This window comes from Aspergillus homomorphus (genome assembly GCF_003184865.1).
Source record: "Aspergillus homomorphus CBS 101889 unplaced genomic scaffold BO97scaffold_10, whole genome shotgun sequence".
In the NCBI taxonomy this organism is placed as follows: Eukaryota; Fungi; Ascomycota; class Eurotiomycetes; order Eurotiales; family Aspergillaceae; genus Aspergillus; species Aspergillus homomorphus.
In genome coordinates this window covers 547,278-560,610 of record NW_020291896.1, presented here as the reverse complement: position 1 = coordinate 560,610, position 13,333 = coordinate 547,278, and the positions used below count along the sequence as shown (strand labels likewise).

The 13,333-nt window shown below is 54.1% G+C and overlaps 5 protein-coding genes across 5 annotated transcripts; 4 read left to right on the top strand and 1 right to left on the bottom strand.

Moving 5' to 3' along the window:
• Positions 1–13: 13 nt before the first annotated feature.
• Positions 14–2,305, top strand: BO97DRAFT_469395 (trichothecene efflux pump; the record flags this gene model as incomplete). Its single annotated transcript, XM_025699837.1, has 10 exons — positions 14–202; positions 264–297; positions 394–446; positions 507–1,008; positions 1,062–1,154; positions 1,206–1,320; positions 1,383–1,449; positions 1,497–1,661; positions 1,718–1,859; positions 1,911–2,305. Exons 1-10 carry the CDS (start codon positions 38–40, stop codon positions 2,303–2,305), a joined length of 1,731 nt encoding a protein of 576 aa, XP_025553292.1. The 5' UTR covers positions 14–37.
• A 107-nt stretch (positions 2,306–2,412) lies between these two features.
• Positions 2,413–3,271, top strand: BO97DRAFT_21298 (uncharacterized protein). Its single transcript, XM_025690590.1, has one exon. It carries the CDS (start codon positions 2,519–2,521, stop codon positions 3,134–3,136), a length of 618 nt encoding a protein of 205 aa, XP_025553291.1. The 5' UTR covers positions 2,413–2,518; the 3' UTR covers positions 3,137–3,271.
• Positions 3,272–4,029: 758 nt separating this feature from the next.
• On the top strand, positions 4,030–5,918 carry BO97DRAFT_412908 (putative MFS transporter; the record flags this gene model as incomplete). The annotated part of the gene is made up of 6 exons (XM_025696261.1): positions 4,030–4,124; positions 4,430–4,586; positions 4,637–4,897; positions 4,953–5,504; position 5,563; positions 5,614–5,918. 6 exons carry the CDS (start codon positions 4,030–4,032, stop codon positions 5,916–5,918), a joined length of 1,371 nt encoding a protein of 456 aa, XP_025553290.1.
• A 90-nt stretch (positions 5,919–6,008) lies between these two features.
• Positions 6,009–6,449, top strand: BO97DRAFT_442027 (uncharacterized protein; the record flags this gene model as incomplete). Its single annotated transcript, XM_025698223.1, has 2 exons — positions 6,009–6,235; positions 6,290–6,449. The coding sequence occupies 2 exons, from the start codon at positions 6,009–6,011 to the stop codon at positions 6,309–6,311; spliced, it is 249 nt and encodes an 82-aa protein (XP_025553289.1). The 3' UTR covers positions 6,312–6,449.
• Positions 6,450–7,097: 648 nt separating this feature from the next.
• On the bottom strand, positions 7,098–8,089 carry BO97DRAFT_21174 (Zn(II)2Cys6 transcription factor domain-containing protein). The gene is made up of 3 exons (XM_025690576.1): positions 7,494–8,089; positions 7,302–7,413; positions 7,098–7,238 (listed from the first exon to the last, which is right to left on the bottom strand). Exons 1-3 carry the CDS (start codon positions 7,889–7,891, stop codon positions 7,227–7,229), a joined length of 522 nt encoding a protein of 173 aa, XP_025553288.1. The 5' UTR covers positions 7,892–8,089; the 3' UTR covers positions 7,098–7,226.
• Between the last annotated feature and the right edge of the window lie 5,244 nt (positions 8,090–13,333).

Below are 13,333 nucleotides of genomic sequence, written 5' to 3'. Positions count from 1 at the left end.
CGTCAAGCATCTTAGTCTTCGTGAGGTACATACCACCATGGCGGACGAGAAGACCCCTCAGCCCGTCGAGGGCTCGATTCAGTCCCGGAGCATGGACTTGAACCAGCTGCCGGCCGGCTACTACTGGAGTCCTAACTTCATCGGCTCGCTGATTGCCGGCTGTTTGATGGCGATCAGTCTGTACCTGGGCTATGTGCTGCCGGTGCGTTTCTCTTGCCTCACGAAGCCAACCCCATAATTCTGACGTGCAAGTATGGAAATAGGTCAACAGTTTGACTGCGATCAACAAAGATCTCGGTAAGTCCCCATATCCCCCCATCCCCCCTCGTGGCCCCCCTTAACGGGGCCGATCTGTCCGGGCGTCCGCTGATCACAGTCTCTTGCGCCACACAGGGCCGGACCCCAACTACAGCATGATCTCGACGGTATTCACGTTGATCTCTGGAGTAAGCGCCCTCTTCTGTCCACGGAGCCTGACCACAAGACTAATTCTCGGTCCTGTTTAGGTCGGATTACTGCTGGTCGGCCGACTCGGCGACATCTTCGGGCGGCGCTACATCCTGATCGGAGGCCAGCTGCTGGGGCTGATCGGGGCGATCGTGTGCGCGACGGCGAAGACGGTGCCGACAGTGATCGGAGGCAGCGTGCTGTGCGGGCTGGCGGCAGCCGTGCAGTTGACGTTCACCTTTGTGATTGCGGAGCTGGTGCCGAACCGGGCGCGGCCGGTCGTGAACGCAGGCATCTTCATCACGACGCTGCCCTTCTCGGCGTTTGGCTCCATCATCGCGAGCGACTTCATTGCTAACACCGCCGCCTCCTGGCGCTGGACCTACTACCTGAACATGATCACCTGTGGCCTGTCTATCATCCTGCTCGTGCTGTTCTACTTCCCCCCTGGCTGGGATAGGAAGCGCGGGTCCCAGAGTCGGCTGGACGGGCTCAAGAAGTTCGATATCATCGGCTTTGTGCTGTATGCTGGTGGTATCGTGCTGATTCTGTTGGGTCTTTGTATGTTTCTCCCTGCTTTGCTGTTTGATGCGTGCAGCTGACGAGTGATATAGCATGGGGTGGCACCTCGTATGCCTGGGATTCCGCTCACGTCGTCGCCGTGCTGGTCATCGGCTTCGTGTCCGTCATTGCCTTCGTCATTTATGGTATGTTTTGCGGTTTACGGGCCTCGTGCACAGTCACTGATGCGATAGCAGAGATCTACGCGCCCCTGGAGCAGCCCCTGCTCCCTATGTCGCTGCTGCGCAACCCCGGCTACGCGGCGACCGTGTGTTCGGCGCTGGTCGGCAACATGGTTTACTTCTCCATGAGGTAAGTGGCCCAGTATACCTAGGTGGAGTGCGTGAGGTATCCTCAGCCCTAACACGCAACAGTCTGCTCTGGCCCCAGGCTGTCCTCCACATGTTCACCACCAACAGCATCAAAGCCGGCTGGCTCTCTGTAAGTCGCCACGCTGCTCCCAGTGCACCACACCACTAACGATGCAGATCTCCACCGGAGTCGGCGTCATCATCGGCGAGATTGCCGGCGGCGTGCTCATGAAGCCCCTGGGCTTCACCAAGTACCAGCTCATCGCCTCGACGGTGACCATCACCGCCTTCTCGGGCGCCCTGGCCGCTATTAACCAGCACCGCCAGGCCTACGGTATTGCTGTACGTGCCACCCGTTCACATATCCCAATTGAAGCAGAATGACTAACCCCAAACAGTTCACCGCTATCGGCGGCTTCGCCGTCGGCTACCTCGAGCTGATCACGATCATCATGTGCCCGCTGTACTGCAAACCAGAGGACATCGGTCTAGCGAGCGGCTTCCTGGGCTCCGCCAAGCAGATCTTCGGCACCATCGCCAGTAAGCTCCTCCCTCCTCTCAGTATCAGGCGTTGAAACTAACCAACCAAAGCGGCCATCTACGTCGCCATCCTGCAGAACCGCATCACCGCCAACATGCCCGGCACCGTCAGCGGGGCGGCCACAAAAGCCGGACTGCCTGCTTCGTCGGTGACGGACCTGCTCGAGGCTATCGGGGCGGGCACCAGCGCCGCGCTGGAGGCCGTGCCCGGTATGACGAGCAAGATCTTGGCGGCTGTCGCAGATGCACAGAAGACGGCGTACGCGGAGTCGTTCCGGACGGTATTCTGCGTGAGTATTGCGTTCGGCGGGCTGTCGATTATCGCGTCGTTGTTTTCCAAGGAGGTCGATACGCGGTTGGATGGTGGGGTTGCGGCGAAATTGGTGGTGAAGGAGGATAGCAGTGCTGCGTGGGAGAAGGGCGGCGCGGATGAGGAGGCGCACTGATCTTATTAATGATTTGCTTTGTTGAGAGTGTGGTCGATTGGGAAGAATGCGCGGTTGCGCAGTGCGGTTATTGCCGCGAGATGATGTCATACTTGGTTGTTTTTGTCGTCTGTGACGGGGTAATAATGGGTTCATGAAGACTTGATGTATGCTTGTTAGTGTTGTCATGCACGAACGAACGGACGAAGGCCGGCCGAGCGGTTCGTTTAAGCAATGATATCTTTGATGATCTTCGCCAGCGGTGCAGGCGTGTACGCTTCTAGACTACGAGTTCGTTGTCCAGTCCCGGTGTGTACTTCGTTAAATCGAATCCTTAACGCGGCGTCCCCGGAGATCGCGACCTTCAGGATTCCCAGGATGAGTACGGCTGGGTCCGACTTCCTTCTGCAGCTCCGCCCGATCGCGCGATTGAGCCCCGCGAGCTGCTCCTCGCTTGTCGTCCAGTTTGTCCCTGTTGTCTCCCCGAGCAGCCGCTGCAGTTCCCGCTGTGAGAGGGTGGCGCTCGACGTACGACTCGATGTCCGCGCCCTCGCGCCTGGAGGAAGATCACACGGTTCTTGGTTTGCGCGAGGTTGCGGAGCACGTTCGCGAGAACGGGGTCAGGCCCGACGCGCAGGCCAAGTCGTGGAGAAGCGGCGGTCGCCTCCGTCGTACAGTGTCATGTGGCGGTTCTGGGTGACGGAGAGCAGACTACCTGCGAGAAAAGGTTGGGGAGGGTGTCATGCACGACCGGAGTGTAGGATAAGGTTGGGTGTTGCGTCGCTCCGGCTTGTAGGAGGTGCTGGAAGGCTACCCCTTCTCTCGGGGGTGTTGGCTGCTGCGACGGAGTGATGCTGTTTTGCGGGCGGAGACATTTCTGAGAGCATGATATCGAAGTTGAAGGATATGAGGCTATGTAATGAAGCCTGCGAGTGCGCTGGTGCCTCCCCGCGATGGCGATGGTTTATCTGAGCATCTGTGGGTGGTTGGTGTTTGTTGACGCGATGGCGGACGCGGGGAAACTCTGTGCGGTGAGAAGCCCCACTGCGACTATCTCGAGAGAGAAGAGAATGACATTGAGCCCGGGAATCTCAGCTTGGTGCTATTGACATGGAGTGAGGAATGATATTTTTGAGACATCTTACCCGGCCATCCACTGCTATAACTGGACTCATTAGCGAAAAAGTGACGAGAAGTCAGTTCAAGTTGTGAAAGAGCAGTAAAGAGTGGTGAGACAGGGACCAATAATCAGTCAGATCCATGGGTCATGTCACGTGCACGGGAGACAAGCCTCGACGCCTTACCGCCCAGGCCGTCAGGCATCAACCATTAACTCTGGCCAACTCGGCGTTTGCTGAGGAGAACGAGGAGGAATCAACCCGTCTGATTGGGAATAACTAAGTTAACCACCTCTGATGCTGATTGACTGTGCGCCGTTCAGTCTCAAATGTGCCAACCTGCTACGGACCGAATCCTTTGCATTTGCGGATAACGCGGTACCTGCAGTGGGCGATGTAACCTCATTCTGAAATGAAACTTCCCCCTATCTTGCCAACATCTTTTCAACTTGACCTCCAACGCTGAACCAGAAAGATAGAGTGTCTTGACGGGCCAGCGGGGAAAATCTTGACGATGCTTGTGGATTGCGGGGAAGAAGTTGCCAAGCTGCTTATCTCTTGGCGTCGGCAACTGCTGATCCTTCGGCTTTTGATTGAATGCGGGGAAGCCGAGAAGCTTCAATCGAGATGGGAATGTCTTCATCGCCCATGATGAAGGAGAAGAAAGAGAAGATCAAACAACAAGATCAAGCATGGCCAGGACTGCTAACCCCTGCTACGATGTATGCAAACCCTTGCAATCAATCTCGCGGGCAAAGATAGGGGTGCAGAAGTTTGTTGACTAGTGGGGGATGAAAGCAGCAATGATGCTCGCTCATCCATGAAAAGAGGCGCAAGGGAGCAGCAGATCATTGGTAACGATGACTCAGCCCCCGCACGATGATATTACTAACTTAGCTGGTTAAGTGAATCATTCCCTAGGAGGTATGGGGTGCTCGTTCTCCCTCCGCATCTTCCTTCTAGCTTTCTCTCACTTGTCGCAACCTCCCTTCCCATTGTACCACACCGACAACTTCCCTCCCTGCAGTTCAATGGCTACCAAGGAGATGGAAGCCCAAGCTACACTCCCTAATGAGAAGGCCTCCGTCCACCATGACCCGGAGCTCACCAAACCCACGGTCCAATATCTGCAGGAGATCGACGATCCCGACACAGGTCTGAGCGAAGAAGAGAAAGCCAATCTCGTACGTATCGTGCCTGACATCGAGAACGTGCCAGCGGTTGACCCATCCAGGACCGACGGTTACTCCGCAGATTAGACCTGCGGTTGATCCCTTGGCTCTCGTTACTGTATCTGGCCTCGTTTTTGGACCGCACCAACATCGGCAACGCGAAGCTGGATGGCCTGCAGCAGGCACTCAACATGAGCAATGCGCAGTACAACGCCTCGCTGACCGTGTTCTTCGTGTCGTACTCCGTCTTCGAGCCACTCACCAACGTCCTGCTGAAGCGCACGCGGCCTAGCCTCTTCATCCCGACGATCATCGTTCTCTGGGTACGTGACCCCATCCCCAACCCACAAACGATCCACTAAGACCATCTGACACCAGGGCATCTGCATGACAACCATGGGCCTAGTGCACAACTACGGCGGCCTGATCACCGCCCGGTGGTTCCTGGGACTAGCCGAAGCCGGCCTCTTCCCGGGCATCAGCTACTACCTATCGTGCTGGTATCGGCGGGCCGAGTTCGGTATCCGGATGGCGATCTTCTTCTCGGCGGCCGCTCTGGCGGGCTCCTTCGGCGGGCTGCTGGCGGCCGCGATCGCCAAGATGGACGGCGTCGGCGGCAAGCAAGGGTGGGCGTGGATCTTCATCCTCGAGGGCCTGGCGACAGTGGTCATCGGCGTGCTGTCGTACTGGCTCGTCTACGACTTCCCCGACAAGGCGGCCTTTCTAAGCGAGGCGGAGCGCAAGCGGGTCCTCCGTCGCCTGGCGGCGGACCACCAGGGCAGCGGCGTACGCGAGCACCACTTTAAGTCGGCGTACATGTGGGCGAGTCTGCGGGATTCGAAGACGTGGCTGGGGTGTGTGATCTACATGGGGGCGGACGGGGCGCTGTATGCGTTTTCGCTGTTCGTGCCGACGATCATCAATGGACTTGTGAGTACTGGATCTTCCTGCGTTGAACACGAAGAGCTATTACTGACGCATCGAACAGGGTACCCCTCCTTGTCAACGTACCGCATAGACGGAAAACTGACCTGACCAGGCTACTCGTCAACCCGGGCGCAGCTGCTCAGCGTCCCGCCGTACGCCTGCGCCGCCATTCTGACAGTGAGCATCGGCTACCTCGCTGACCGCACGCGCCAGCGCGGGCTATGCAACATCTCCGTCTCGCTGATCGGCATCGTGGGGTTCTGCATGCTCCTCGGCTCCAAGTCGGCCGGCGTGCAGTACGCGGGGGTCTTCTTCGGCGCGATGGGCATCTACCCGTGCATCGCGAACACGATCTCATGGGTCAGCAACAACGTCGAAGGCGAGTACCCTCCTCCCAAAAAATACTCCTTCCTCTAACCAACCTCAAGCCCCCTTTCCATATCAAATCCACCCACTAACTAATTCCCACGATCAGGAGTCTACAAACGCGGCATCACGCTCGGCCTAATGATCGGATGGGGCAATCTGAACGGCATCGTCTCGTCGAACATCTACCGCACGGAGGACGCACCGCGGTTCTATCCCGGGCATGGGGTGGTGCTGGCGTATCTGGTTCTGTTTTTGCTGGGCGGCTCGGTGACGCAGTATCTGTTGCTGCGGAAGGAGAATGCGAGGCGGCGGCGCGGGGAGCGCGATCATCGGGTGGAAGGGTTGAGTGCGGCTGAGGTTGAGGAGTTGGGCGATGCGCGGCCGGATTTTATTTATACTTTGTGATGCTTGTCGTGTAGCATTCCGTTCGGTCCGTCTTGATTGGGATTATGATTCGTTCCCTAGTTCGCGTTCGCGTTTCCGAGTCGTTGAATAAGGTAGAAGTGGCGACGAAGCGGAGATGTAAGCGTTGCCTGGATAAGGACTGATGGGAGAAGGTTCAGTTGGAAGGAGCTGTTGAGAACATGGCGTTCGTGGAGTTGCTGGATCAGGTGACCTCGGATATCGCTGCGGGAGGTACTGTCCAGTACTCCGTACTCAGCAGCAAAATGAGCAAAATGAGGTGTGGGCTGGCAGTAAAATTCGTTGCCTGTTGCCCGAAGCACACCCACTAGGTCGGTCTACTCCACGGCTCCGATCAAGATAATCAGGATCATCTAGCAGTGCTCTTGGCAACGGGCTTGATCTATGAAAGTAGAAACTACTGATAACGATCAGGGGTTTCTACTGACATGCGGGGGGTGTTTATGAGTGCTTTAGTAAAAGTCTCGCATACTTGACGCGCTGTGTTTCTGACCCCAGGCGTTGACATCCCCGCGTCCCATCTCAGCTTGAAATTCTCCGATGTGTTTGGTTCCTGGAAAAATTCTACGTAGACATCTACTCGGTCGCGATAACGGTTGACGTGTGGTTCGTTCAGAGGGTATCTATATGTCTGGAATACAAAAGTAGCACAAAGGGTCGAGGGATCCGAAGTCATGGAGTCGACCTGCCTAATCTGACCGCGTTGGAAGGGGCATCAAGTGCGGCGGGAGGGCATCAGGGTGGAGGGCTGCAAAGTCGTGAATCAGGGGCAAGGGCAAGGGTTGTCCTCCTCTTTGTTACCAGTGGGCTTGAGGGAGGGCTTGCTGGCCGTAATATTCGTCCCAGTTGGTCCCGGCTGCTGAGGAGCCTAGACGATGCAGTATACGAAAGGGTGATTGTTGAAAGGGTGGTTGTTCAAAAGTACGAGATGCATCACTTCTCATACTTCGCCATAGTATCAACATTAGTCGTAGCCCCACAGTAAACAGGAAGTAACCCAGCAAATACCTTGAACAGCAGAGAAGAGATATCCTCCGCATCCTCTTTGTTGACGCGCGAGAGGAGCAGTTCCAGCATCAGTCGATATTCATTGGCCTCGGTGACCAACTGATCCATCTCCCTGGCAAAAAAAAATCGGGTTTCAACATGGTTCGTTCCACAGCACCGCTCACAAGAAAAAAAAAAAAAACGGAGCACTACCTTTGAATTCGCTCCCGCTTGTGGGCGGGATACCAACACTGCCGGCCCAGCATGGCACACCGCTGACATTGGTTCTTCTCCCCCGTGCACTTGAACTTGCCCTGTCGACACGAGTTACACGCCAGCGCGGCTCGACTCTTCGGGGCATATCCGCGGCTGGCCTGACGCGGGATGGGCTTCTTGTTGCGGATGAGGGTATGCGAGGAGAGGTTCGGGGTCGGGCAGATGGGTCGGGGGGATGGTTCTTCGGAGGAAGAGGGTTGACTGAGTCGTTCGTGCGAGGATCGGGATTTGGGTTGTTTTGTGTCCATGTCTTCTCCTCCTCTACCTTCTCCTCCTCGACCTCCTACCCATTGAGGGGTATCGTCCATATAATTTAGTACTCGCGAGATTTCCATATTGGGCCGATCGCGGGCGCCGGGTGAGTGAGTGTGTGTGTAGAGGTGGAAGGTTGTGAGGATAGAAGGGGAGATCGGAAATGAGGTAAAACACACAAGGAGTGTAGTTGAGTTACTGTACAGTCAAAAGTCACGGAGGGTGGGACCCCTCAACGGACGGAGCCATCCGTCTACTTTTGTAGAACGTGATTTAAAAAGTGTTTAAGGTGGATTTTTCTTCAGCCTTTCCGCCGTTCAGCCGTTCAGCTCCCTTCATTCCCATCCCCTCCAAGATGGAAAGGCAGATGGTGACGCAATGTCTTAGGGTTCCCTTGGGTTCCCTTGCAGTAACCACCAAACAGGTTTGACAGACAGCCCACCACTACATTCCACAACCCCACCTCACTTTCCCTCCTGAAGACTAGTCAGACAGACTCAGACTAATTCTGCGATTCCTGGATGCAAGGTAAGTTTGCCGGCCGCTTTGGGCTTTTTCTGTTATGGCCTCTGCCCGCAAGCCCCAGGGGCCTCGACCCGCGGTCGGTGCAGTGCATCTTACCACTGATACTTGCTCTTTCTTTCTTTCTTTCTTTTCTTTTTTGGACCTGTAAAAACCAAGTCCAGCCAACTCTCGAACCGGACTTTCAAGGGAGGGTTCCTCCATTCCGGTTTCTGCCATGTAACGAACAGAGAAGAAAGATGGATGGAGGATGGATGTGTTAAGGCGCACTAAACCACGAGTCAGTGTCAGTTGGCGAAGGGCTCGGCTTGAACCGAGCAACGCCGAAACAACAACGCTCGCTACCAGTAAACCACCAATCTAGAATGACGTAGGTAGCACTGGGGCTGGCAACTCGGGATTATCTTCCTGGACTCGAGTCGATTGCGGTCTATTTTTTTGGCTTTACTACTCAGTATATAGTCCCGGTTTGGTTCCACATTCCACCAATTTCTTTTTTCCCCGAATCAAGATTCAGGGGCATGCAAGGCCGCATGTGAGAGCATTATCACGGCTCCCCCTTTCCTTTCTCGCTCGCTTCCCTATACCACTCTGGTCGATAGCCCACAATATTCTATCTTCACGATTCGGATGGGAGGTCCGTGGAGGGGAGTGGCAGTGTTCTCCAACTCTTCAATAGGAGCTGCGAATGCCACGGATATCTGATCCGGGCCGGGGGGAGAGCCCTTAGCGCAAGGTTTATTGCATACCGTCTCGATCAGTGCGAGGGGAGGCGTGCGCCGGGGGTTCTCATTCGCTCATCTCGGCAATCGCTAGTTTGGTCCGATCCCAAGAATTCCATCCATCCACGGGAATTTATTGGGACGGTTTACCGGATCGAAGAAATTAGGTTTCTGGAGCGCCCTCCCTCCCCCGGGGTTCTCGGTCAATAATGTATCACCCGGACTTCCATGGCAGCAGCGGCTTCGACTGACTGGTCAACTGGTACTTCTTGTTCAATTTTGGGATGGCTTGCTTGCCTTCTCGTCCGGGAATCAGGGTTCACTGCCGGATAGTGTAAGTGCATCCCTGGGAACAAATCCAAGATCATCCGGATGCTTCCAGTGGCTAAATCTTGGCGAGGTAACTCAATCCTTCTGTCATTATGATCGAGAGAGTGTGAGTACAGACTTGATCAGATGTAGCGTTCCATTCAGAGGGTGTGTCTGGTTGAAGGTTCTCGGGGAGTCGCCCTAAACTTCCCCTCCCCTCTCCCCAGTGGTGGGCATGTCCACTTTCGGTGTGTTTTCAACCATACCCTCACTACGAGGTGTCAAGCTTTGTTAGCTCCTGTTGTTACACTGAGGCATTGGCGTGTGCATGCTTCATTGCAGACTCCATGATTCGCTCTACGTCATTAGGACTTGTACGAGACACTTCACAAGATAGATGAGTTGCGATGCAGCCGAGGGGATAGTCCGGTCAAGAGTCGAGTCCGACCGTCGACCCTAGGAACGGTGGAAGTCTCCAGAATCAACAGCTCCAATCTTGGAATCTATTTCCGAACCAAACGCATTTCCCCATATGAATCTCCAGACTTCAAAGGTCCCCAGCGGCTACCAGGAATCACCTGAGGATGTGTGCAACCACCCTTTCTTCCCCTCGATTTACGAGTGCAGGAGTATCTCAGAGTAACAGTAACCCTCTTCACGAGCCGGACAATCCCCCGAATCCGAATCTCGCTCTCTCACCAACTCACACCTGATCCCTAGGGTCTGCGAACGATGACATTCTTGTGCTTCCCCATCATCGGCTCCGAGGAGACAGGTGAGACAGTCCGCCCCGCCCAAACCAGTGGGCCATTCCCCAAAGCAGCCAAACCTTCAGCTCGTTTGGTGGAGCCGCGGCAAAGGTTTCCGAGGCGCGGCTTCAATCAGATTCATCGTCAATAGAGATGCCTGCCCAACAGGTACTCAACTACTCTCAGCCACGACATTTTCACAACACCACTTCGCCAATCATCTATTGGTCTCTATCCGGTTTATTCCGCGCCCGTCAGCTGCCCAGTATACTACGGTCCCATAGTTCCCCTGGTGGTGGTACCCTGTGCCATCTGACTGTGCCGTCGGGGAGACAGAGCCTGATCGTTCACATGAGTGAAAACTGCCACGCGGTCGCGTAACAATGCAAGTTTCTAGTCTGCCCCACGACACCCACAGAGCCATAAATGAGCCCGGGGCTTGCTGTTCAGGGGGCTATGAGCGATATAGGCCATGACCTAAATGCCAGATCGCCCGGTAGAGGCCTTTACATTGAATCTGAGTTGCGTTAGCCGACCCTACTGCTTGGCTCACAGGCATTCCTGATTCTCCGATGACTGTATTGCTGCAAAATCTGGAGTGGGCCGTAGCAGACTCCGGAGGGATAACTCCATATACAGATATCGGCATGGAACATAGTAGCGATACATTTGTCCGAGTCTCGGTTCTGCAGCTGGCGTTGGGGAGAGACCAAGCGAGGCCTAAGGTCCGGCACATGATTCCTTAGGCCGCTAAATCATAGGTGGTGAAGAGGAATGCCTTGATGCCATCTCATCTCCGCTCAGAGATATACTCGTTATACTAAAAAACCCTACCCACCTTCCTGGAACAAATCATCGGGTCTCCATCTTTTTCGGTGCGATATATATGAGATTTCCGTTCTGCTCAACGCGCAGCCGATAAAGGTTGGTTGTTTTGTCTAGGCGAGCCAACAGTGGTTTACATAGTCATCCCATGAAATCCATGCATACGATAGATACAAGGTTCTAGCATTGTGGTGCGAGGTACACAAGGTCCAGATAAGAAGTAAAGCGCAGAGTCGCAGACTGTGGGTAAGATACTAGGATTGACTAAGATTACTGTGTATGTGAAGACTTCCTCTCTCTGTCCGGGCCCATCCGGATGCGGGAGCTCATGACGGCATCCAACTGCCAGATCAGGGCGCTAAGCTTCCGCCAATTTCAAGGTCTCGGAAGACAATCAACAATATGTTCACACGCGGTACTCTGCTTTACTATACCTAAAATAGAACAATGCCTGGTAAAAAGTCGATATTGGGACAGGTAGAATTTATCATGTGGGATCCATGTGAGAGCCGCGATACAGAGGGTCACCGGATTGCGGTCCCACTATGGATTTCTGAACGGATTGTGGATTCTTGGGAGTGTCCGGTAGCCTCAAGTGAAAGTCAAACATGTCCAAGCGATGGTGTATGCCTTTCGTGAAGATGATGGCATTCGATAGGCTGGCTGTCTTTACCCTCTCATTAAGGCTGGTGACTCCATGGTCAGGTCGTATCCAGAAAACAGGGAATATTCCAATGGGGAATGCTTTGAAGTGCAGTTAGCGAGATCCCAGACGTATCCGGGAATATCTGTACTCGATTATCAGCCAGGGGATCGAGTCGTGTTATGGGAAAAGGTATGATGCGGGCGATCGTCAGGCTGAGGTGGTTCATTCTGAAGGACGTTGTGATCACCATCCATAGCTTGACTGCCCGATATCCTCGAGTCGGTCCTGAGCGTGTGGCAATCCGGGGCACAACGCGTCGGTCATGACCGCGGATAAGGCAATTCTCCTGCAAGCACAATTCACGATGCCTTGTGTCAATCATGGTTGGCTTTCGACTGGATAGTCCGGCCGATATTGGTGTCGTTGGCCGTCTGAATTATGTTTTAGCTATGCACTAGAGTCGGATGGTACCTCACAAGGCACCGACTTCTTATACACTTATGATAAGGAAACTGGAGATGGCATGATGAAAGCCTAGCTGATTAAGTGCTGTTATATCAACTTGGCAGGTTTATACCCCTTTGCTGATGATTGGTCTATCGGTACCATCATAAACATTGAGAACTCTCTTTGCAGAATGGTGCTGATCTGAGAGCAGCATGACAAAGTTGGAATACCCAGAAATCTCTCAAGCAATGCTTGATATCTGTGAGGCGGAGTTGGTGCCTGAGGCAACTGTCGTGACAGCCCAGGCCTCCGGCGGCGTGTCAACAGGCGATACATATGATGATATAATGAATGGGGACGGCTGTATCAGGCTCTTTTGATCAAATTGGCTCATTATGTAACCAGGTTAAGTGCTATGTTTCTGCTGGGTCTGGTGCTTGGACACCTTCGGGGCAGGCCGCAGACCCAATAATCGCAGATCGTATACCGCGTGCCTCACTATCAAGATATAAACCTGAGGTGAGCCTTCTTGTTTAGGGTATCCGCATACAGACACCTATCAGACATAATCGATTGAGTCGCAAGCGGAGTGCACCAGCACAATCCATTTATACCTGACATTTTTATACATTCCGTAACAGTAAACACCTACCATTGAATCCTTGACTGTCGCAGATGGACACAACCCAGGACATGGAAGCTATTTCGTTTAAAGGGGGCACCTGACTCAAGACAATGCTGTGGTCAATGACTAGTAATTGGCCTAGTGAATGGTTCATCTCAGGAGATCGACATCAGATCGGAGGCTGTACGAGTGCTTCGTATGGGTGGAGCTTTTGCGTCCCACTTTTCGATCGTTTGTGTTTGGCTGGGATCGTCTTCCCCCAATGCGCCGCCACCACTCTTCCTGTCATAATTCAGCTGAAAGATCCTTCGCTTTCAGCTCGTGATGGGAGTTGGTGAAAAAGGTCGTGGACAAAACTGTGCTGAGTGACATTTCCCAAGCAGCTGGTACACACACGCTAGAAAGGAATGATCTACCGATCTGGTTGCGAACTCGGCATCCCTATGCGCCACAACCCCACTGAGTGTTCCGCCATCACCCCCTGAATGAGTCAGTTACTGAAGTGATATACATCCAGCTTCTATGATGATCTCTGCTGTTACGTAGTCATGCGGAGCTGCAGTAGTTTATACTCGATCGGAATGGACAGCACTCAGGCGACAGCGTTCAGCTGTGGCGCCGCATGTGGTAGAGGATTTAGGTATAAATATACAGCGATCGCCCCCAACCATATCCTCCAA

Coding starts and splice junctions, on each gene's coding strand:
- BO97DRAFT_21298 (XM_025690590.1), top strand. CDS start 2,519: ATGATATCTTTGATGATCTTCGCCAGCGGTGCAGGCGTGTACGCTTCT.
- BO97DRAFT_21174 (XM_025690576.1), bottom strand. CDS start 7,891: ATGGAAATCTCGCGAGTACTAAATTATATGGACGATACCCCTCAATGG. Junction 7,414..7,493: donor AAGCGGGAGCGAATTCAAAG/GTAGTGCTCCGT, acceptor TTTTTTTGCCAG/GGAGATGGATCAGTTGGTCA.